We start from the raw sequence: 24105 nt of genomic DNA on the forward strand, positions 1-24105 counted from the left end.
ACTTGCTATTCAGAACTTTCAGCCTTCACGGCGCGAAGATAATAGTCAATGATAAGCTGACCAAGTCCTCACAGCCTTGATTTCTCAAACATTCAAACTCACTGTCCTGCACGCCAGCTCCAAAGGCTGACAACTGAACCCCACACTCCGAAACAATACAGTGACACACGCACATAATATGACGTCGAATTGTCCAATACTACATTAGAGATTAGTGGGTAAAAAAGCTAATGTAAAGGATGCAGGAAGGAAATTAACTGGTCCACCGCTACATTCTAGAAGGCCAGGGCCAAGTGTAACCTTCCAGGTTCCTCCTACTAGAACTGTCTCGGCGAGAGCCCGGCCAGGGCAGGAGAACACTCGGGTGGAGGGACCGATATGAGATATCCGTTTCAGATCGCGATATATTTTATCAGGTTTACATAATGGATGGAGGCATCGGCCCATCGTTGGGTAATTCGGATGATCCTGTGAGCTAATGTCTGCATCAAAGCTTGGTATGCGACTTGGATGTGTTCCTGGACTATTGGTAGCGGTGACTACTGTAGCCGCCCGGTTCCTGGATGGTTTGTTCTTCATGAACCCCATGTGGTGGAGGCAAATGCAAGAGGTGTTGGTCGCACGGCGGCTGCAGAACCAATGGAACGGCCGGGGAGACTGCAGTAGTAGTCCCTCTTCGGCTACTCTGGTGTGTACCTGAAAAACGGTCGACCCGTGTGAACGGGGGTCTCTAAACCAAGTTGGTATGTACATGCGCCAGATATAAGATCGAGTGGGTGTATTGTGAGTCGTACAAACGACCGCATTCGGTCCACAAGAAAGAAATCTAATTAGATTGTTTGAGGTTTGAGACTGGGTCACGGGAGACGAGGTACTAGTAGGACAATCTCATGGGGGAGCATCGTCGGACCAGCCCGGCTGCCTTGGGGGAAGAAGAGCGAAAAGAAAAGAAGGGACAAATACCGATTGTGAATGGAAATTATGCCCAATACTACCTCAATATCGCAATACCTTATTGGAGAGCCGTAAACGAACATTCGGCAAATCATACTCCTACCCGAGGCCACAAATTTATCTGAAACACGTATCGACGGGAAGATCTCATTTGGTCTTCCCCTCCGTAAAGGAAACTTCTAAGCGACATTAAGGAAGTGGGTACGGGACCAAGAACAAGGAGATTTATACCCTGGAATCTAATATATCAGGGACCATTATACATAACCTATTACATATCACTTTGATATTGACGATGAGTATATAAAAAAAATATGATACTCAGGAATTGATTGAGGTTACTCCACAAGACGTAATTGTCCCAAACTCGGTCTCGTAATGGTACGGAACTGGAGATCTGGACCCTGAACCATGGATGAACGAGAACCCAACCTCAGGAGAGAAGAGGAGGCTGGATATTTCGTCGCAAGCTGCTAAGAACAATAGTGTTGGTTTAAACTTCGAAGCTCCTTGAGTCCCAACCGCACCGACTGAATTCCTATTTTGAAGTTAACTTAGTAAGGCGGAGATTCTGCCTATTTTAGACGAAAGTACGGAGTACTACTGTGTATGTTCGTACGCGCAGCTCATGTCTCTGTTGCCTCAACACGTCCTTGCCTGTTTCCTAAGTATAACCCAGCATTTTTGCCACATGCATGTGCGTCGAGCGCTAAGCCGCGCAATAAGAACACAGAAAACAAAGGGAACAAAAAATAGCAGCGGAGAATTTTGACTTGCAGCCTGTTTCTTGTTTGGACGGCGTACCCTGCAGTATGGATGGAGTCCGACGGGAACCCCATTTCCCAGTCACCATTAACAACCAGATTTTATACATACCACAGACTTACACTTGAGGTGTGAAAATGGAGACATTCTCGTATTGTAGTCTACGAGTCAGAACCGTTCAGCTTCCCTGACTGGTCCATGTTCGGCGTCTATCAGACATCAAGTCTTATTCCGTTTGCCCCACGTTTGGCGGTCAACTCCGTGTCTTTCACTCTTTGTCTAAGAAAGTTTTATTTTATTTTATTTTTTCCCCTGTCGGTCAGCTTGATGATCAACGGAGTCGGATTACAGTATGAGATCCCGCGCTCTGCACTTGGACGTAATGTGGCGTGGTGGGCAAGAACGGCATCCACGTATGTGTATTGTACTATTGTTCCCACTTCCACGCCACTAGGGTATTGGTTCAGAATGAGTTCATTTCCACACGAAGGTGAATGGGGATTTAATCTCATTTCACCATCTGATAGTATGTAGAAGTAGATTGTTCTAGGAGCACTCTTAGTCATATTATTAGGGAATGAGATGAGGTTGTTGAGCGACGATGTAACTCAGCAATCTTATTCCGCGATGATATGATAATACATCGGCTGTGATTTCCACTCCATGAAATTTGGATGATTTTTGTTAAGCCTCCCCATGATTGTGGCAATGCCTATTGATTGGCGGTAGATCCGCTGAGGGCGGCCCCATCTTGCCATCCAAGGCGCCAACCGAGTCTGCATGCCGCGACCAATCCTAGGCGGTAGCTGGTCAGGAACCGAGCATTCGGGCGGATGGTGTGACACCAAAGCCCCTCCCCGGGCCCAGGGGCGACTTTCCTGTTGGGTGCAGCCGTCAACACTACTGCAGGACTAAACGGAATTTCATGGCTGGGCGCCTTGCTTGATCCCCTCATGACTGACGCTGCATTGGATGCCGTCGCTCACGGTAGCATCTGGATGGTCCATCTCATCAAAGATTTATGGGTTACATTTATTACATTTTCTCCATAGTTACATACAATACTGAATACCCTGTCTCCAGTACTCCTCCTACTACCTAGTGAGTATCCCAAAAGGGCTGCATCCACGGACCCTCAGTGGCTGCAGGGCGTTGCAGCCCCAGCAAGCCACCCAAGCGCATGGATGCGCAACCTTTTTCTTTTTTTGCTCTGTAAACTCTGTTGCACCTTTCAGCAGTGATGGATCAATGGAGGTCCCACTCACTCAATGTTTCACATTTGTTCAGAACCCTTCGATAGAGGCTCGCGTTTGGCAGGTTCAGAGTTTGTGATCCAACGCTTGTCACCCCACCTCTCCTAAACCCTCCACGGCAATTCGCACGACCATCGGTGAGGATGCTTGGTCGAAGCGTCTAAAAACTATATATTCCCCCCTCCCTACACCACCATGCCTTGTCTTCTTCGTTCTCCTACCACGCTGGTGCGATTCAATCCTTTTACAGTCTATCTGTTCGACGGTTCTACAGGCTAGTTCCTGTTCGCTTTCTTCACTCCTTTTTGATTCTTGGTCTCTTGCCTGTGGCAGTTACCAGACATTCCTTTTTTGGACAAACGCCATTGTACTACGTGTGACAAAAAGTAGCGCCCTCGCTCATCTTCATTTTACGAACAATCGTCTCTCGATAAGAAAGTCATTGTTCTACTCAGTCTTGAACAAAGCAGGCATTGTTACTTAGCTCTGCTTCTCTTCACAGGTATGGCCTATTTGCGCTGAAGTATTTCCTATGTCCTTTATTCGAGACCGTTCTGGATTCGCGGAACTTCACTGTGTTCCTCTATCTTGTGTTGGTCAACTCGTGAAGGATCAGCTCTATATAACAGCTCGTCACCTCCATACTTTGCGACACCATCATCTAACTGATCACCTTCCAGACTCGTTTCGCACGACTACATCCAAGGTCTTGTCCCGCGGTTCTGACTCGTCCGGTACGATCAGAATCTCCAGCCATTCTTTCAACTGTCGAATAGTCAGATCAATAGCACCGACGTTCTTTCAAACGATCAAAATGTTCAGCAAGGCTTTCGTTGCCGCCGCTCTACTCGGCGCCGCCGCCGTGGATGCCCACATGGTGATGTCGAGCCCCATTCCTTACGGCAAGGACACTCTCAACAACTCTCCGCTTGCGGCGGACGGCAGTGATTTCCCTTGCAAGCTGAGGTCCAACACTTACCAGGTCACCGAAGAGAACACTGCCGCCATCGGCCAATCGATGCCCCTGACTTTCATGGGTAGCGCTGTTCACGGTGGTGGTTCTTGCCAGGTCAGTCTGACCACCGACCGCGAGCCCACGAAGGACTCCAAGTGGATTGTCATCAAGTCGATCGAAGGTGGATGCCCCGCCAACGTTGATGGTAACCTTTCTGGTGGTCCCTCCTCTACCGGAGCCTCCAAGTTCACCTACACCATCCCTGAAGGTATTGAGCCTGGCAAATATACCCTCGCCTGGACTTGGTTCAACCGTATCGGAAACCGTGAGATGTACATGAACTGTGCCCCTCTTACCGTGACCGGTGGTTCTTCCAAGCGTGACGAAGTTCCCAAGGAGAAGGCGGTTGAGAAGCGCTCTCCTAACTTCCCGCCCATGTTCGTCGCCAATGTCAACGGCTGTATCACCAAGGAGGGTGTCGATATTCGTTTCCCCAACCCCGGTTCCAACGTTGAGTACGCTGGTAACAAGAACAACCTTGCGGCTGAGGGCAGCCAGGCCTGCACTGGCACCCCTAGCTTCGGTGGGGATGGCAACACCGCTGGTTCTAGTGGCTCTTCCGGCAGCTCTTCTGGAAGCTCCTCTAGCAGCTCCTCCGGTGCTACCTCTGCCCCTGCGCCTCCTGCGCCAGTAGCTTCCTCGACTTTGGTCCCCAAGCCTTCCCAGTCCTCTGCTCCTGGTGTCTTTGTCCCTACTGACGCCCCCGCCCAGCCCACCCAAACTAGCGCCCCGTCTGGTGGCTCTAGCTCCGGCTCTGGTTCCAGCTCCGGTTCCAGCTCTGGCTCCGGCTCTTCCTCCAGCTCTGGTGCTCTGACTGGATCTTGCAGCTCGGAGGGTTCCTGGAACTGCATCGGTGGTTCTTCCTTCCAGCGCTGTGCCAACGGACAGTGGACCCCGACGCAGGAGATGGCTGCTGGTACTGAATGTACTGCCGGCCAGGGCACGGATCTCAAGATCAAGGCTATCAACCTTGTGCCCCGCATGCTCCACGAGATGCGTCACAGGAAGCGCAACTACCACAACCACGCATAAAGAAAGTCTGACATCCGCTGGTCCGGTTATCGGACTTCCTTTTTGAATTCTCTTCGTTTTCCTTGCACCGGCGCGGACGCTAGTGGGGAGTCCTTCTAGGATGGATTTTCTTCTTCGATTGTATTTACTTTAGGGTAAATGAAAGAAAGGTTGGAACTTAAGACCTTCATTGAATAGAAAGCTTTGAACATTATATTCAGTTGGCACAGAATTAGTTTGACGTACCGGTAGTTTAAACTAGTATTATTTGTAACACCAATGTTTGTAGTCCCCATGAAGTTGAACTATTACCAGTTCCTAGAATGCCACCTTACATATTTCATGTATCTCCATGAGGGCGATGCAACTAGACCCGCATAATGTTGGATATTCTGAACGTGGAGCTTTTCCAGACATAAGCATTTACCTTAAAGCTAGTGTATAGCAAGTCACTCTCAGATTAAGTGGTCTGTCGATCTTAGGTGTTGCACGGTCTTATCCATATATTGTCTATTTAGTATGCATTTCAAAGAAATATAAAGATATGTACGCATCATGGCCTGAGTTGAAGGCAACCTTGGACGTAACTGAATGAGCTCATATCCCCATGGATATTTCGGAGTATCTCAAATATATTCCAACAGTCCCATGTGATGGGCTGTTGGAAATAGAATCGTTGGGCATGCTTCTGTAGCACGTAAAGCATCTCAACGGGATCTTATCTATGTATCATCTTGCTGAAGACTTTTGTGTTTGGATAGCGTGTTACTTCACTTGAAGGTTGATGTACTTCCTGTACACAACTATTGCTAAGAGTAGATGTCAATGATGTATAACTTAGCATAAGTGATTAGTCAGTCTTGGCGGTGAGCAACAACATCAATGTTCAACTTGACATGGCAGCGAACATGACACTGCAATAATGCCAGAAACTGCTTCAATAATACAATTCTGTTTGGGTTACAAATGAAATAAAATAGCCTGAAATCATATAGTACCGCCCATATAGCCAGGTACGCTATGTACAGCACTCATGTGGTGTAGTAGTTCAACGTGGCAGTCAACCTGAGGTGTCGGCCAAGTCAGAAGCGACCCGCCCAAAAGCGGTAACCAGGGCTTAGGGTTTCTCTGGAGCCCACCACCCGTGTCGGGGACTAAGCGAAAATTTCCTCAGCCCATTGGGAGGATACTCGATCTTCAACCTCGAACGACGACAACGACCACCTCACCGTCGACAACAATGGCGTCTCGTCCTACCGTCACTATCGCCACGGCTGAAGGCAAGCCCAGCGGGGCCACTGCCCCCCTGCCCGCCGTTTTCAACGCGCCCATCCGTCTTGATGTTGTCCAGTATGTTCGAAGAGTTTACGGCGCGATTTAGAGGGGGACCGGAGGATGGCTGACGGCTTCATTATAGGCAGGTTCACACCGGCATGGCCAAGAACAAGAGACAGCCTTATGCTGTGAGCGAGAAGGCTGGTGAACAGACCTCTGCTGAGTCCTGGGGTACCGGTATGTGAAATTGGATTGCGAATTCGGAGGCAGAATTGCAAGGTCAGGGAATTGGGTTGCTGAACAGAATTTTTCGATCAGGTCGTGCCGTCGCTCGTATCCCTCGTGTCTCTGGTGGTGGTACCCACCGTGCTGGTCAGGCTGCCTTCGGTAACCAGTGCCGCTCTGGTCGTATGTTCGCTCCTACCAAGGTCTGGCGCAAGTGGCACCAGAAGCTCAACCAGAACCAGAAGTATGATACTCAGCACTGAAATCTAGGCATTGGGATTGTGCATGATATTAACATGATGATAGGCGTTTCGCTACTGCTTCTGCTCTTGCTGCTTCTTCCGTCCCTGCCCTCCTCTTCGCCCGCGGTCACCGTGTTGCCAACGTTCCCGAGGTTCCCCTCGTTGTTGAGTCCAAGACCTTCGAGAACGCCGCTCTCACCAAGACCCGTGCTGCTGTCACCCTTCTGAAGGCTCTCGGTGCCGGTGACGAGCTCGTCAAGGTCGCCAAGTCCCGCAAGATGCGTGCCGGTAAGGGTAAGCTCAGGAACCGTCGCTTCCGCCAGCGCCGTGGTCCTCTCGTTGTCTACAACCCCGAGGTTGATGGCAAGGAGCTCGTCCGTGCTTTCCGCAACATCCCCGGTGTTGAGACCTCCCCCGTCTTCGCCCTCAACCTCCTCCAGCTCGCCCCTGGTGGTCACCTCGGTCGCTTCGTTGTCTGGACCTCCTCTGCCTTCGAGGCCCTCGACCAGGTCTTCGGCACTGGCTCCGCCCCTGCCACCCTCAAGAAGGACTACGTCCTTCCCCAGAACGTTGTCGCCAACGCTGATCTGGCCCGTCTCATCAACTCTTCTGAAATCCAGTCCGTCCTCCGTGCTCCCAAGGGCGAGGCTCGCACCAAGCGCGCCAACGTGCAGAAGAAGAACCCTCTCCGCAACAAGCAGGTTATGCTCCGTCTTAACCCCTACGCTGCTGCTTTCTCTAAGGAGAAGCTCGGCCAGAAGGCTGTTGAGAGCGAGAAGCCTGCTGGACCTTCCAAGGAGTTCCTCACTACTCTTCACGAGAACTAAAAGGGTGATTCGGTTTTGTGTTTGATATGATTTACTTCGGTTAAAAGGTAGCACAGCAAATGAATATGGATTTGCAATACCCATGAATACTTTTTACGATAATGTATGAATACACTGTGCCAATGTAGTGCTCTTTACTGAAGTAGACTTGCCTTCTTTTGTAAATCCACACTGTACGCTAGCCTGTGGCATCTCGAGCGACTACATGAACAGGATCATGATATCTGATCATCTCTGCCAGTCAGCATGTCCCATCAAGAGCTAACACTCATCATACAGCTCCTCACACATCCTACAATTCACACCATACTTCAACAATTATCATGTTGAATATCTTCCACTCAATGCTTGACCAACCCTGAAACAGAGCCTTCGCCCCAGTACTAGATAGATACCGTGCCAACACTGCATCTACTCCCGTACCTTTATATATTATAGCAACAGCGCAAAGATAAACCATAGATGCCTATCTCTCTCACCCCCACCCCGATTCCACATCGCTCCTGAATATCTCACCTGACATCAACAGTGCTCGATACTCAGTAAGATGCGTCCCATAACTCAGAAATCATTCATTCATCCATCATCCTCCTGTCCTTTACCAGGGGGAGTGGAGCATAGTATTCTGATTGCATATACAACAAAGACACACCCTCACGCATCCCGGCACAGAGACTCGTATAGTGATAGTGAAAGGTACCCACCAAGTAAGGTTAGCTAAATCAAGAACCTCTGATTCTGATAATGTCTAGATGATAATCTGTTCTTTCACACTGAGATTGATATAGGAATGATCTTTTAGTAGCTAATTCACTCTAGACTAAGGCCCGGTGGACCAGGATTAGTGGTCTTGCTTTCTGGGCACGGGATACATGTTAGTAGATGACGGTCTATTGGAGTGTTCCTTCAGTTCCCTGCTATTCCATCCTGTCTGTATCATTCGTTGAGGGCGTGTTGAACGAACTAGAAAGGCAAGGGGAAAGGAAGGGAGGGGGAACTAGTTGCCCCAGGAGAAGAAACCATCCTCGATCGATACAAGCCTGGAATGGACGGCCCCAAGAAAACTGAATGGCCAGGAAACCGTGGATCTCGTGACCCGATGCTGCATTCTGCAATTCGAGTACTAACGTCATGTATCTCTCCTGGTGGGGGGGGGGGGGAAATGACAAATATAAGCGAAACTATTCCAAGAATTCGGATGGAGATCCATCGGGTTCGAGAATTCAGGGTCTAGAACCCATGGCTATATCGAGTGCATATTATCGTAACATCAATCAACCGTCATAGCTAAGCCAAGCAATGTCTCTATGTAACGACTCTACAGCAATTTCCTCCACAAAGTACGTAATGATGGGTAGGCTAGCTACGGACTAGAGGCATTTGATACTTATTTCGGATAACAGTCCGGTAGATAAGATATGTTCTAAGCATGCAGGAGCTCGCTAGTAGGGTCGTCAGTTTATGCATGAAGAGACGAATGGAGGTAGGGTGGTATGGTAGGCTGGGTAGCACTTGAGTCGGCGATTTGGAATAGTAGAACGATGGGGCAATTGCATAAGAAACAGTTGAGGGGTTATTTGTCGGGGGTGCTCGGTCGAATGTATGGTCGCTTGGTGGAGAGTGCTTGTTTTTGGTTTTTGCCTGTTGCATATTTTGTGGGGGTATATCGGCAGGTTTTATACTCCCCAGATCATCTACACGCTTGATATAGGACATCCGTCGTAGTTTCTTGCTTGTTGGGAGGGTTTCTATAGCGTTATTCTTCAAGTGATTGTGGAACACAGAGTACAATCTCGGGGCGAGAGCGTTTTTATAGTCATTGAACTTGAGAAACACCCGTGCTCTTATACATGATATCCCGAGCCTTCATAGTATCAATTTCATGCTGAAGAACCTTATCTAATCGGTGAGAATCATCACCTGATGGCTATCCTAGAGAGGCAGCTGGTCGTACGTGAGGTGAAAACTCGGTGGGCCTACTGTGGATACACTATTTCCACACAGACGTGTTCAACTGCTTGACAAGGCAGTGGCGGGTACTGTACCGCCAGAACACAGTCGTCTTGGGAGCCAAGTCTTCAGCATGAAGAGCTTATCGCTGTTCTAGACAGAAGTGGCTTTCTAGTCTCCGATAAATCAAACCAATCTGGGAGGTTGAACAACCGAGGATGTTCTTTGAATCACACGCTACGTGAACTATTGAAGGGAACCCGCCTTTGGGTCCATGGCTGAGTGTATACAGTGGTGGGTATATGGGGGGATGGTGATAGGCTCGAGGGTCGTTAAAGCTTTGGGGGACAAAAAGAAGGAGGCTGAGCGTTCCATTAGCCCATTCCACTTTATCTTCCGGGTTCCAAGTTTCCAACTACCAGGCCTCTCGCCTCGCATAGCCCAAATTGACTTAAGTTGAAACAAGAACGCGCTCGTATACATTAGTTTAATTGTTCCCAGGAAAGCTCCGATTGGATCCTGCCGATCATATAGACGAGCACAGGAAAACTATATTTCGATAGAGGCATTTGGATACGGGACGGATATTTTGACAGTATCTCATGGATCAACACATGGTTAGTCCCCACATAGACGAATATCGACGCAATTTGTCGCAATTTGCCCACACTCTCTCTTGCGCTGAATGCCTGGTAGAAGCGAGTAGATCGCCGAGGTAGGTACCGGCCACCTGTCCTTGAGTTGAACACAGCACGCTATACGTAATCATATGGATAAGGGGCTCGTTAGCTGCCGCGGCGTTGCATTGACGACAGTTAAGTATAGACTTGGAACCTTATGCGCCGGTGGGCTAAAAGGTTGATATATATCCATGCTCGCCGACAACGAGCATCCTGGAAGGATTCGGGGCGTCCACCGGGGCAAACATCTGGTTAATATGTAATAAGACCCTCATTCGCGCCGAGGGAACGAGCTGGTGCTTCTGTACCTCCGTTTGGCTCCGGGTAAATTGGTGTCTTGGGTTAATTTAATAATTGCGTAAGATATGATACTCGGTGAACAGGTGTCTATGTCGTCGTTCCATCGTGGTTATTTTTGATCCTTGGTGGTCTTTTATTAATATCATGGTGTAGGTATTTATTTTTCCATTATTCGGTAATCTGGGAGGATCAGACACCGGGTTATTTGCATGTGCGTCAACCTGCCCTAAAGGAGGCTAGAGAGATTACTAGTACCATTTCCTCTTAGTATGCCCTCATCGATTCCATTACTTGAGAGATTTTGAATTTTATTTAAATCTTAATCTTTGAAAGGAAATCGGCAATTCAACCAAACGGCATTACGGCATTCACAAAGTCAATACTAATTGTTAGCCGCCCAAAGCTCACGGACTTCCATATACTAATGCCAAGACCGATTCTCCGTCTGGTCAGAAGAGATCAGCGATGCGAACGTGGATGATCCACTTTTTTCTTTATTTCCCTTGAGTAAAAAGTAAAAAAAAGAAAAGAAAAGAAAAAAGGTTCTGTATCATATGAAAGTCACGAGCCCCGATTTCTCAAAAATATTTCTTTAGTCCGATCTTGTACCAGTGACTATTTACCACGTAGGTCGTAACCCTGAAAAGTCCGTGTAAGGAATTTAAAGACGGAACATCGGTACTGATAGGTCTCCGTCCTTGCAGATATGATCGTCCGCGCGGGAAGGAAAAAAAAAAAAAAAAAAGAAAAAAGACAAAAAAAAAGAAATGACAAGAAAACAAAAAAGCAAAGGCACTATGTATTCACACAGAGCGGAGGCTCGGAATCATAATTCCTCACTTGCTTACTTAACAGAAAAATAACGGTTCCATGGAACATGCATGGTTGACTTTTTTAATGAACATGAAAAAACCAAGCAAAACACAAATAAAACAATGAAAAAACTTCATCGGGAATTAATTACATCCCAAGAACCTTGACTGATTTTCTTTTAGTCTTATTTTTGAAGAGATTTGGGTTTTTCTTGTTGCTTTATTTTTGGATTGTTTCCGGTTAGCCTTTAAATAGTACCGGACGAACCGCGACCACATACATAAGTTCCTACGATTAACTTTGAACCCGCCCGGCGCCCCTCAAGCTTTACTGAATTCGGTTATTAGTTGTCAAGTGGATTAAACGCTAGTCTGTTCTGGAGCGAATTCAGGGTTCAAGTTAGCTAACCTTTTGCCTAGACTATAGTAGTTCTTAACCATCTGCTGTCACTTACGTTTTCCATCGTCCCATGCGCGCGCTCCCTGATAGCCGAGGTGATATAGTTAGTGGACATTCCAGTCGTCCATGATTACATCGTACGTACATACATACTACTATGTATGTACAGACCTGTACTTTACTACTAGTACCCTGGTCTCTTTTCACTTCCCCCTCCTTTTTTTTGTCGCTTCTCCGACTGATGTTGTATCCCAATTTGTCTCCATAAACTAGGTAGATACTAGTACCTAAAACTCGTACGATAGTACTTAGGATACTCGCCTACAGGCCTCCAATGGCAACCATTAGACATGCAGGGGCTTGGTAAGGCTTTCCTGTTTATCTATTCTTTTCTTTTCGTTTCTTTTCTTTTCTTTTTTCTTTTCTTTCTTTCTTTTTTTGACTATCAGTTATCTCCATCGGTGCAGATCCCGTACTACTGCGTTGCTTGTACGGAGTATCTGACCTGTCTTCTGCCTTAGGCTAATTTCTGTTACTTGAGTTTCAACCGACTGGCTTGCAGCCGATGCTCCACACATTGAACTTTGGCGCCACCGTTAGAAGCTTGCGACCATGGTGCACATGCGCTTGGAAAATTCCCGTTTGCAAATCGGATATGCCGAGTTGTCAAGATCTATCTAGATGTAACTTTCGGCATGGCCCTTCATCTCTATTTCATCTCTGACGCCTACGTCAGAAGCTCGATTCGCCGTCGGGATCGTCGCTTGTCCGCGTCAAAAGAGTATCTGGGAAGATGATCCGGGTCGCTAGGAGATGTTAAATAGATTGACTGGTTGGACCAGGGGGATGGCTGCAAGGATTGGCCATGCCCATGCCGGACGATAATTGCCATTATTAATAAAATCCTGTTATATTAGCATGGGTTTTTCTGATTTGGCTCTTGCTGGTCTTCTCTCCGCCGGCACCCCGGTCATTAAATTCCAATATTTAGCATCCCAATTACATGGATGTCTCAGGCCGGCCGGTGCGGATTGACCCTATCGGAAAACAACCAGAGAAGATGTGGGCTCTCTGCTGCGTCCATCCCGAAAAAGTCACGGCTCTGGAAGGCGTTAGTGCCGTGACTCGCGAGCGTCGTCGGTCTGCTGTAGTGCTACTAGGCAACTAAATACATCCTCGACAAGGTTATCCGATTAAGGGTCTCTACCGCCTGACCAACTAGCATCAACTATTGTTTTGTATTTCTTTCTGGAAGTGGATCTCCTGCTCTTGTTAATACACAGTAGTACTAATGCGATCTTATTGCTTCAGGATTGGCTCCATTCAGGGCTACCCGCCGGTTCAACCTTTTTCTTTTTTTTCGGTATTTGTTCGGGAAAATATTTCCTTCTGGATTAACCCTACTTTCGTCAACTCCCGAGGCTCAATGTGCCAATAGATGCCTGCCTTGTTTGCCATAACAGCGCGCTCTTATTTTACCTTTTGTTTTGCACTGATCTGGGATCTCTGGCCTCGGCAAGCGTTATCGGCTGTGCATCGTATGATGCGTTCTCTAGTAATAGACTTTTTTCATTTTCATTTTTTTAGTTCAACGTTAGCACTAAGGTAGTATTGCAGCACTTAGGGTAACAGCCCTATCTGTACGTGACTCTTCGTAGGAGCTGGCCCAGAATACCCGCCGAAAGTCAGTACGTTGACGGAGAATAACCGCTCTAACCGTGGCACATGGGGACTAGAAATGCTTGTAGCAGATACAGTCGGCCTTGATCGACAAACGGCCCTGTTTTTCTTTGAGTTTCCCGGATCAGTAATCAAGAAAGTGATAGCTTGTGTTAATGGAGATCCGGCAAATAGCCCTATCATACTAGTCCTCCCAAGGATCCAGGATTGGTCGGAAAAAGGAAGGAGAAACTACGTAGAAATCGCGACAGCCTTGACGGATTGCAGATCGGATCGTCATGATGTGAGACAAGTTGCAATTACGCCGTTACTGACGATACGGGCTGTCTGCCGGAGAAGAGCCGTTGGAATTCAAAGAGGAACTCCTCCGGACTCAAAACAGTATAGCAGACGGGGCACGTAGTACTGTTGCTGGCAGTCTAAGCCGAGCCGAGACACATGCTCCTCTTCCCTCTCCTAATGGAAATGATAATGGGAATTCCTTCGGCCCCGGTTGTCGGATTTCACTCAAGCCCACTTGGTGCGAAGCCCCCCGCGAATGACAGTCCAATGGAACGATCGATGGTTTGAGCTCCTGAAGCTGTCGCTGCCTTTGCTGCACCTTCCCGAGTCTGTGACTTACGTATGCCCTCTGAGACTAATTGAGGCTGGGGCTGAGACCGTCCCGTGGGAGGATCTTCCCTTTCCTCGAGGCTTCGAGGGTTAAGCGGAGGTGTCCGAATACGAGATTGGTTTTGATTTTCTTTTCTTTTCCTTTCTTTCTTTTTTTTTTTTATTGGTTTTTTTTCTCTCACTTTTGTTTCAATATAGAATAGATCGGCGCGACTTGCCGGTATGCATGTGGCCCCCGTATAAGTTAAGTATAGGAATTTGTCCGAGTCGTGGGCCGAAGGATCCCTTACTGATTCTAGGTTGTACCTACCCTTTTACTAGTTACTATTTGCGATTAATATCATTCAATGGCGTTCTGGTCCAGAGAGAGGAAAATAAATCATGATATAATATCCAGCTAGGGCCCAAATTTAATCTGCGCAGGACAGGTAGTCCCACATGAGATGTCGCCTAACAGGGAGGTTTGGATCCTCGCACACAGACATTCAAATTAATCAAAAACGGGAAATGCCTGTCGACCAGACAAGAACTGGAAATGAAAGCCCGAGTTGTTTGGTAGGCGGACGGGACCAAAAAACCCACAATTTGTCCCTTTCCCATCGTGCATTGATTGAAACATTGAAAACAAGGTTATTTTCAACTGCCGTTCCGAAGATTCTCCCTCCATAGCGGCAGAGCCATGCCCGCGTCTCACCAGTCACCCATAGTCTGGTCCGGGTCTCCAGTTTCTTGATCCCCTAGCGGTCCTGGAGATACACGGGATCTGGGAACCGTTTTTACTCTTTCCCCCTCCATCTTTAGTCTCTACCATACTTGCTATTGTATCGGTTCTCTCCTGCGGGTCGTTCGTTAAAGAAACTTTAGTTAATTAAGGAAAATAATAAGAATAATAATCCACCGAGGTAATTTTGCTTTTCTTTTCCCTTTTATCGCTCACAGGTGGAAAGAGTGGGAATGGAAGCTCAATTCGGCTCTGATGGAGCATCCCATGGAGACTACTATCAAACCGTTGCATGACCCATAACACTTCTGACAATAAAGTCGGTCTGTGAAGAACACGATGACGATTCTTGTCTTTCCCTTACTCTTGGCAGTGACTCCTGCGGTCGAATTTGACTGTGACACTGGTGCCCCTGCTGATCATCAGGGAAGGAAAAAAGAAGGAAAAGAAAGGAAAGGAAAATAAAATCCTTCGAAGCTTTCTAGAAATTGACAAGTATGGCATTGTGGCGTGCAGGTTCGTTTCAGGATGAAGAAAATCCCTGAATAACGCTTTGTATGCAAGTCATGAAAAGGGTCGAGAGATGTGGATTAGAGATCGTCTTTGTTGGAAGGTTAGTCGTAGTCAGAAGTACATTCCATACTTACCTCGATTTGGCCATATATAAAGAAAGGGACCCGTCAATGATAGGGAAGTCTGGGCGTCGACCGTTACTGCTAAGATAGTGCGTGTGGATTGACAAGAACCCGAGGAGAGAATCGAACTAAAACTGAACCCTTTTTTCCCCATGATCATCCGAAGGAATTTATTTGATGGATCTGTCTAATTTGAAGAGAACTACTATTAGTTGACTTTTGTTGGAAAAAAAGGTGTTATCATTTTATTTTTTTTTCCTATTGGAAATTATTTTAATATTCTCTGCATTTTTGCTGGACTGGAATTTTTCTTTTTTCCTTTTTCTTTTTCCTTTCTTTTTATTTTCAATCAATCTACTTTATACTTCTTTCCTTTTCTCATCGGGTGATTTCCTTCTCTCTCACGTTCTTACTTACTTCCCTTTCCATTCCCGTTCGCTTTTGGGGTCGTCGACTCTTTGGTTTTCTTTTTGGGTTTCTTTCTCATATTCTCGACCTATCTTTTGATCTTTTGAATTTCAATTATTTTGGGAATTGATTGCCTGGGTCTCTCTCTTTCTCCCTCACTTAGCACCGCCCCTCCATTTAGTACACGTCTTACAGGGGAGGCTGTTTTTTGTGTACGAGTGCAGATACTTGAACGTCAGAACACTTGGCCCCCGATATCCCTCGGCCCTGAGTAGCAAATCACCTCTCGCAGTGCTCTCTTGGATTTGCCGCGAATACGCTATCACTGCCAGGGTCCATTCCTTTCCCTCTAGTGGCAGTGTTATTTTCTCAACCTTCCTCTGAACGGTTAAGGTACGTATGGATTCCTAAGGGTTCACGGTGGGCTACTGTCGACGCCGGAAGAGGACTTTTGGTACAACAAAAATTCCAAAAGAAAATGAAAATAAAAAAAAGGGAGCAACAACGAGGAGAGAGACAGAAAAAAAGGACAAAGAAGAGCAGCCCACTTCGTTGTTACTTTAGTCTTTCATTCGCCTATTGTCCTACGCGGCCGCGGACACCATTTGTCCTCGACAAACGCCCTTTCCCTTTATCCTTACTCACTAAGCTTGTTTCCCTGCCGTTCTGACATTACTAGTTCCTGCAGTCCGACAACGCTATCCCTATATCATTTGGGTCCAGAAGACTTTGTCTTGACCCTTACTACTCTCCACCGTATCGGGGCATCTCCCAGTGCCGCCTCGATTGGACCCAACAACTAACCCCCCCTCCTCTCCTCCAGCGGGACTAACTGTTGGGTGTCCGGGACATTCAGCTGGAATTTTGCAGCTTCCCGGGAATGGGGAGAGTGTCCCAAAAACCTAGAGTATCAGACTCGTTTGCGCAATGACAGTGGCGTGCTAGATTGAATACGCCCTGACTGCTGCCTTCCCCGTTGTGTCTCCATCCTCCGGGAGTGTATGGAAGCGTTCAAGTGAGCCCGTGTGGCGCGAAGTCGTTCTTTTTTGTTGCAGAAAGCTGGTCACAGATCATCCAATTCTGGTAGTCATTCTCTATTCACTCGGCGTCCGCCACCTCCGCATTCGGTATATTCGATTCAGTTCCCTTGATAGAGGGTATTTGTCACCAGTACGAGGCTCGAAGAGAGCCTGATTCTATCTGCCCTTTCAATCCAAAGAGGGCTTAAATACGGCTTTTATCTATCATTTTCCATTTGATTTCATGACATTTATCTTACTACGATACCCTTGAAATTTTGTTAACGCCAAAAGCATCGCAGAGTCAATAGGAGGTGGGTGGTTGCATTTCGACCTGTCCGCTCACTTGATTTACCGTTATCATACCCCCTTTGGTAAACAATGTTAATCATTTGTCCTGTTCTCTTCGCCAGATTTTTTCCCCCTATTGCTTGGTACCTCAAGACGTTGAATTTCGTTTGGCTTGCTAGCAGTCACTTGGATACCGACTTGAAAGCTGTTGCTGTTGGGTATAGGATCTTAGGCACCTGCGCAGAACCGATTCGCGTTTACACCCAATGTCAACCATGTCGAATCACTACGTGGGACAGTTCGGTCGTATCCTACCTGTCATCGATGGCCAGTCGAGTCGTCGAGAGTCCAACCCGCCAGCTAACCCGCCAGTCCCCGGATCTCACCCATACCAACTTCCACCACCGCGTGCTTCGGCACCTTTGCAGTTAGGAACTGATCCCTTCTTGCACCAGCGAAATCAGGGAGAGGCCGATTCTGGAGGGGCACTTTCGAGACCTTCTCCAGGCCATCAGCAGACCCCAAGCAAGCAGCTCCCATCCGTTAGCCAGTTGTTGACCCCCACTGTGCATGAAAGCCGACCACCATCACCCTATCATTCCCATGCATTTAACTATACGCCTCATAATGGAGCGACAGATCTCACGAATCGGTACCGCCCTAAGGAGACAGGCCCTGCCTTCGCGACGCCCCGGAGTGACATCTCCGAGAGTGCCAAATTCCATCCAAATCCCAGTCCACAGCTACAGTCGGGGCCCTTGCCCCGCCTCGCTCATATGTCACCCCATGGCTTAGGGCATGAGCCTCACTTTAGCTCTGGAAGCCAGGGCAGCCCTTCTGTTCCACCTTTCGCACCCCCCGCTTATTCCTCCCAGGGCTTCAGATCCCATGACCGGGACCCAGATATGGCTGGCTCAGAGACCTCGGATTCTGGCAGTGCGACAGCAAACAAATCTCAGTCCAATGTCCGACCTCATGTCATCGATGAAAAGTATATCGATGGAGAGGGTTTGTGCTATATATACGCCGACGGCTCCCATTGTCCGAAGATCATCGATGGTGTGCCAGTGAACGCTAATTGGGGGATCACTAAGGCTGGAAAGCCGAGAAAGCGGTTGGCACAGGCATGTCTAACCTGCAGGGAAAAGAAAATCAAATGCCAACCAAACCTTCCTAAATGCGACCAGTGCCAGAAATCCGGACGAGAGTGTAGGTTTGAGAGCGCGTAAGTACCGAAGAACTAGTCAAATTTAATGCACATGTGTCTGATATTTGCGTTTACTAGGCCTCGCGGTCACCGTGCAGCACTGAAGGCTTCGCAGCTGCTAAACCGATACGAAATAAGAGATGGTTTCACTCCGGGCCACAGCTATCCGGGATCTTCTAGTTCGTTTTACTCGATGGTTCGGGCATCGGAGAGTTCAACCTCCCTTCCGGGAACCAGCTCACAGTCGCCGGTATCTGAAGGCGCTGTGCTTACACCTTCTGCCATGGAGGGTGTTCAGGACAGTACGCCGGAGGCTGAACATCAACGCAGACTGCGAGTACAGAGCTTGAGTCGGGTCTCTGTGGGGGCTGAGGAGTTTAGCAAACGTCCTGCGGCCCATGTGGCACCAGATTACAACGAGATCTTGATGGAAATGAAAGATTTGGATCCTCAAGATCCCATCGCATGCGACTGGAGCATCGATCCGTACGAAGCCGATCCCGAACTGACAATTCATTACGTTGAAACCTATTTCAACTACATCAATGATCGCTTGTATTACATGCTTCCCCGGAAACGTTTCCTTCTGTGGTTAAGGTCATGTCATACGAAATCATTGGACGATAATATGCTTCTTTACTCGATGATGGCGTTGGGTGCGGTATTCTCGGATCGTCCAGATCGAGTGATGGCACTTAAAAGGTATTCGCGCACTGCCCGATATGCGGTAGAGCGCAGCCAACATAGCCTCACGTTACAACTTGCGCAAAGCCGTATTATTATGAGTCTCTGGTTTTACGCTATTGGTGCACTCGTGAAGTCGTGGGACGCCGCAGGTGCGGCTGTCCGAACCGTGTGCGGGTTACGATATAACGTCGAGTCAGGTGGAGTTATCGTAGACCAAAACCAACAAACTTGTGAATACGGTCTACACCCGCAAGCGTTAATTGAATGCCGCCGGAGGACGTTTTGGATTGCGTTTATGATGGATGTAGGTTCCCCAGAATGCCCTGGTATTACTCAGTTGGTTTCATCTCTGAACTTGCGCTGACCACTTGCCTACTAGCGCCTGTCCTCCTTTTACACACCCTCCTCGACCTTTATTTCCTCCCAATCCGCCTACCTTAGACTCCCTTGCCGAGAAGAGGTCTATGAAGCCCAACAGTATACCACCGTACCTTATTTCCAAAACTTCTTGAATCAGACACCGGTGTCGCCAGAGGATGAGCTCTCTGGTATAAGTGCCATGGCGCTTTTGATAGATGTTATGGCCATCTGGGGAGATGTCTCGGATCATGTATTCCGATTATCATTGATACCCGCGGATGCATATCGCAAGCTCTTCGAAGATTCCATTCCTCCATCGTCCGACGGTCAGATGAGTTGATCTCGAGACTTCCTGATCATCTCACTTTCACGGCAGTAAATATGGAGCGAAGCATTCGGACAAAGAAGGCAGACACATTTGTGGAGATTCACTTGCTATACCATGCCACGTTGATGAAGCTCAATCGACATGCTCGTCATCGTAGCCTGCCCGAGGCAACAATCGATTGGCACGTACATACAACTCGAAATCATGCGGCCGAGATTCTTCGGATATCTCTTACTCTCATGCGCTACGCAGCCGAGTATGAACCGTCACGCCTTGTCATGGAGCCGACCATGGCCAAGGGCACAATTCTTAGTCCTTACCTGGGCTACGCGATAGTCTCTGCCGTCGACGTCCTCAGTGCGGGTGGACTGATTGTTGATATACCTGAGACCATTACTCTCATTCGGGGTGGCCTTGAAGCATTGAAGGAGCTGAGCCGTTTCTGGGCCGGATCTGTGCCCTTAGTGTCATTGGTCGAAACACGACTTGAGGCCATGCTGGAGCATCGCCATCACCCGATGATGTCGGAAGGCAAGGTTGCTTTCATGGTGACCGGACCGTCTCTGGATAGTCAGATCCGCAACGGTACCCAAAAACAAGAACCACCATCCAACGAAGATCTCATGTACGGTGGTCTACCCCGCGAACGATTCTTTGCCGCCGTGGGCGCCGGAAATGTTCCATTTTTGGAAGAAAATATTCTCTGGATCCGAGACACCAGTTGAATAAGAAGCATTGCATTGCAGCGTTCCGTTCTCATTTGGTGTTGGTGGTCTGCTACCATTTCTACCCCTTGTCCTTTCCCTCGCTTGTTCTCTGAATCCTTGCATGGCGCGGTTTATCAAAATGGGCTATAATTAATTTATTACCGTATACCCTGGAGGCTGGTCTTTCTTCTTCTGTCTACCCTTGAGCCCTTGCGCTGTTTGAATTTCCTGCTCGATTTAATTGAAGGGCTGAGTATGCCTTGTTGAATTAGATGGGGATCCGTTGTGTGGTCCTCTATGACATGACTGATACGCTGGATGCATTGACATGGACGTGTATATTAGCGAGGCATGGTTGATCTGAGCATGTTTTGAATTGAATTTTGTCGAAAATATTGACCCATGAATCGAATTTCATCATGTTATGAAATATCTATATAAGTGTCGCATCTATATGAAGACAAAGGACCCAAAACAAAACGGAAGAACACAAACGTTGTACCTTAAAACTTCGCACCATACCGAATCCGTCAAGGTACACGGGACCAACGGGGCTCCACAGCCGAACCCCCGACACTTTTTTTCCCGCGACGTCATCCCAAATAACAGCTAAGCCTATCCCCGCAAAAAAGAAAGAAAAAAATAGCCAAAAAAAATCCCCGGCGCATCACCCACCTACTAAGAGCAATTCGTAAAATCAGTCATCGCAAGAAGATGCCTCGTCGCCACTTCCACAATTAATTCTCGAACTGATCGCGCCCCCGGAGAACCAACAACAAGGGACACGATGGAAGCGTCCTACTCATCCGAGTCCTCGGATTGGGTCCATGCTGAAGCAACAACATCCCAGCAATGGAACCCCGGCTCCGAATACCCAGATAGTAATACCACGGATCGCAATCAAGCAAATGACCCGGACCCAGACTACTCTGCTCTATTATCCTACCCCGAAGAAACAGATTACTATGCCCTCCTGGGATTATCCCGGACACCGCCGCCCAGCGACGCAGAGATCCGCTCCGCGTACAGGAATCTGACGCTGAGTTTCCACCCGGACAAACAGCCCGGCGAGTGGCAGGAGATCGCGAGACGGCATTTCGAGCGCATCCGCGAGGCGTACGACACGCTGATTGATCATCGCAAGAGGACCGTGTATGACCTCCTGGGCGCCGAGGGCGTCCGGGCGGAATGGGGCCCCGGCGGGAGTATGGGGATGGGCGGGGAGGCGGAGCGGGAACGCAGACTGGGTGTTAAGGCTAAGTCGCCCGAGGAGTTCCGGAGGTGGTTTTTGGACGCGATGAAGCGCAGGGAGAGGAAGGCCATTAATTCCATGGTGCAGAGTCGGGTATGTTATCTTTCTTCTCTCCTGTCGGTGGTTTGTTTGGCGGAAGGCGTGTCTTTTGGGTGTGGTTGCTGACCTGGTGGGTTCTCTTTCTTTTTTTTCTCGTCTCGTAGGGTTCCATTGTCTTGGGTATCGATGCTTCCGATATGATTTCTGTGGATGAGGATGAGGGCGAAGTCTATTTTAGTGTGCCTTCGGCTACGCCGTCGAAGTTTAATGTGGGGTATTCCTTTAAGGCGCCTTTGCCCACGCCGAGGAAGCTGTTGGGGAAGTTGGAGAGGGATGAGCCTGTGGAGGAGGGTGCTGAGCAACAGGGGTCGGAGGATGAGGCCGGTGATGAGCCGGAAATGGTCATTAATGCTGGAATTTCGGGTGAGATGCGCCACCTGACTCAGAAACTTTCAATCGAGCATCTGGATGGAACTAAGGAAATACGTAAGGTAAGAGAGATGTTGTTGTTGATGTGGATAGATGGGATTGTGGCTGATGGTGGTTGCGCAGGTTCCGTTGCCGCCCATTATAGCCTCGCAGGAGATCACGCTTGGAGCCACTGTTAATCATGTGTTTGGTGATGTTGCAAGCCAGAAGGGGATCCTTAGCAAGCGGCCGTTCTCGTTCCTCAGATATTCTGCCGTCTCTGTTGGTGCCATGGTCTTGCCTGTTCCGTCAGTGCAGGCGAACATGGTGAAGGCTTTTACGCCTGTTGCCGGGACGAATCCTTTTAACGTCAACTTCAGCAGCACGTTCTACAAGTCGCCTGTGAAATGCCCGCCAGCAATGGCCGTTCAGGTCATGAAAGAGGTGGGTGAAAGGAAGCACGCTTTCTGTAGATGGCAAAGCGGTACTATCAGCTGGCCAGGCGCCGTAGAGCGCTTGCTTAGCCCCTTTCTTGACATAGGTCTGGATGTCGACTCTGCGTTCACCATTCCCAAACAGACTAGCCAGTTCCAGGTTGGTTTGCTAGCTCTCCCAAAATCTCAAAAGCAGGCTGCTTTTATGGATGACTATGATGAAGAACCGGAGGACGGGGAAGAGGAGAGCGAGTACCAGCAGCTTCGGTCCAAGCAGCGCGCAGAAGACAAGGTGGGTGAAGCGTGGCAAATAGGCTTTTCTGTTTCTCCTGAAGCAAGTGGCTTACAGCTGAGCTATGGACGTAATCTCTTTTCTGGAACGGCCGCCAATGACCCCTTGCGCTCTGAATGGAGTTCTGAAGGTCATTATGCTTTGCCACCGGCAAATGAACCACGCTCCGTGCGGGTTGAAGTGACCAGTACTGTCAACATGGATTTGTCGCTATCATGGAAAGTTGAAGGGTCGCGGCAGGTTGGTGAACTGACTCGCATGGGACTCGGTATTGGAGTTGAAGGCCCCCATGGTCTTGTCATGACGGTCTTGTGGAGTAGACTTGGCCAAAGAATCAAACTTCCTATCGCTGTCTGTCCCATTGACGTGGTTAATGCGGACGCTGCCGCGCTTGCTGTCATATTCCCATGGCTGGCATACTGTGCGTGGGAATTTGGGTTCATCCGGCCAAGAGAAAGGAAGAACCGACGACGCGTGATAGCTCGACGACAGAAGGAGCTGAAGAAATTGGTGCCAATAAAGAGAGCAGAAAGCCTGCAAGCGACTGAGATCATGACTGAGCAGGTACGGCGGAGACAAGCGAAGGAGGAGAGACAGGACGGTCTAGTCATTACCAAGGCTGAGTATGGCCATTTTCCTTCAAAGAAAAAGGGCAACGACACTGGCAAGGAATATGAGGTGGTAGATGTCACCATCCCCGTGGCCGGTTTGGTGGACCGTAGCCAGCTGGTGATTCCCAAGAACATGGTCAAGGTGAGTTGATTATCAGCCTGCAGTCTCATGGGGATGCAATTAGCTAATAATGCACAGTTCCATATCCTTGGCTTTTATGACCCGGCCCCTCTTCTGCCGAAGACCCTGAGGATTTGGTATACATACCACGGGGCGCAGCATTATGTAGAAGCCACGGACTCTGAGGCCATTGCTTGCCCTATGCGCACTCATTTGATGACAGATGAAAACTGACCAGCATCTGGTGAAAGCATGACATCTGTATTAATATGTTAATGACTGTGGTGCTGTTGGCAGTGTTGTTGTTTTGGACATCGCCACTCTTGGACCGCACAACTTTGCATTTTGCTTCTTGCATGTTTGGTGTACTGATGGATAGACTTATTATTCTGTGTTCTTGGAGTCTGAACTGTCATAAACCACTACTAGTATACATACTAATTGGAATACTTAAACAGTGGAATGTAGTTTGTCTTCAGGAGATGAAGGTGCGGTGAGTTGTTGGGATTTCCAGTGAAGTAGGGGAGGCATCCGATAGGTAACGGACTTTGGTGTCTGCCTGTCATGTCAACAATCCCACTGAA

General features: G+C 48.4%; 4 protein-coding genes across 4 annotated transcripts; all 4 read left to right on the top strand.

Annotated features, from left to right (window-relative positions):
* Positions 1-3786: 3786 nt before the first annotated feature.
* Positions 3787-5019, top strand: ANOM_002012 (lytic polysaccharide monooxygenase AA11 family protein; the record flags this gene model as incomplete). The annotated part of the gene is made up of 1 exon (XM_015547269.1): positions 3787-5019. The coding sequence occupies one exon, from the start codon at positions 3787-3789 to the stop codon at positions 5017-5019; it is 1233 nt and encodes a 410-aa protein (XP_015411176.1).
* A 1156-nt stretch (positions 5020-6175) lies between these two features.
* On the top strand, positions 6176-7638 carry ANOM_002013 (60S ribosomal protein uL4). The gene is made up of 4 exons (XM_015547270.1): positions 6176-6348; positions 6416-6510; positions 6592-6742; positions 6805-7638. Exons 1-4 carry the CDS (start codon positions 6239-6241, stop codon positions 7565-7567), a joined length of 1119 nt encoding a protein of 372 aa, XP_015411177.1. The 5' UTR covers positions 6176-6238; the 3' UTR covers positions 7568-7638.
* A 9712-nt stretch (positions 7639-17350) lies between these two features.
* On the top strand, positions 17351-20382 carry ANOM_002014 (putative C6 transcription factor; the record flags this gene model as incomplete). The annotated part of the gene is made up of 4 exons (XM_015547271.1): positions 17351-18300; positions 18361-19273; positions 19349-19664; positions 19706-20382. 4 exons carry the CDS (start codon positions 17351-17353, stop codon positions 20380-20382), a joined length of 2856 nt encoding a protein of 951 aa, XP_015411135.1.
* A 769-nt stretch (positions 20383-21151) lies between these two features.
* On the top strand, positions 21152-23850 carry ANOM_002015 (J domain-containing protein; the record flags this gene model as incomplete). Its single annotated transcript, XM_015547272.1, has 4 exons — positions 21152-21709; positions 21820-22146; positions 22208-23542; positions 23600-23850. 4 exons carry the CDS (start codon positions 21152-21154, stop codon positions 23753-23755), a joined length of 2376 nt encoding a protein of 791 aa, XP_015411136.1. The 3' UTR covers positions 23756-23850.
* Between the last annotated feature and the right edge of the window lie 255 nt (positions 23851-24105).

This window comes from Aspergillus nomiae (assembly GCF_001204775.2).
Source record: "Aspergillus nomiae NRRL 13137 chromosome Unknown contig00017, whole genome shotgun sequence".
In the NCBI taxonomy this organism is placed as follows: Eukaryota; Fungi; Ascomycota; class Eurotiomycetes; order Eurotiales; family Aspergillaceae; genus Aspergillus; species Aspergillus nomiae.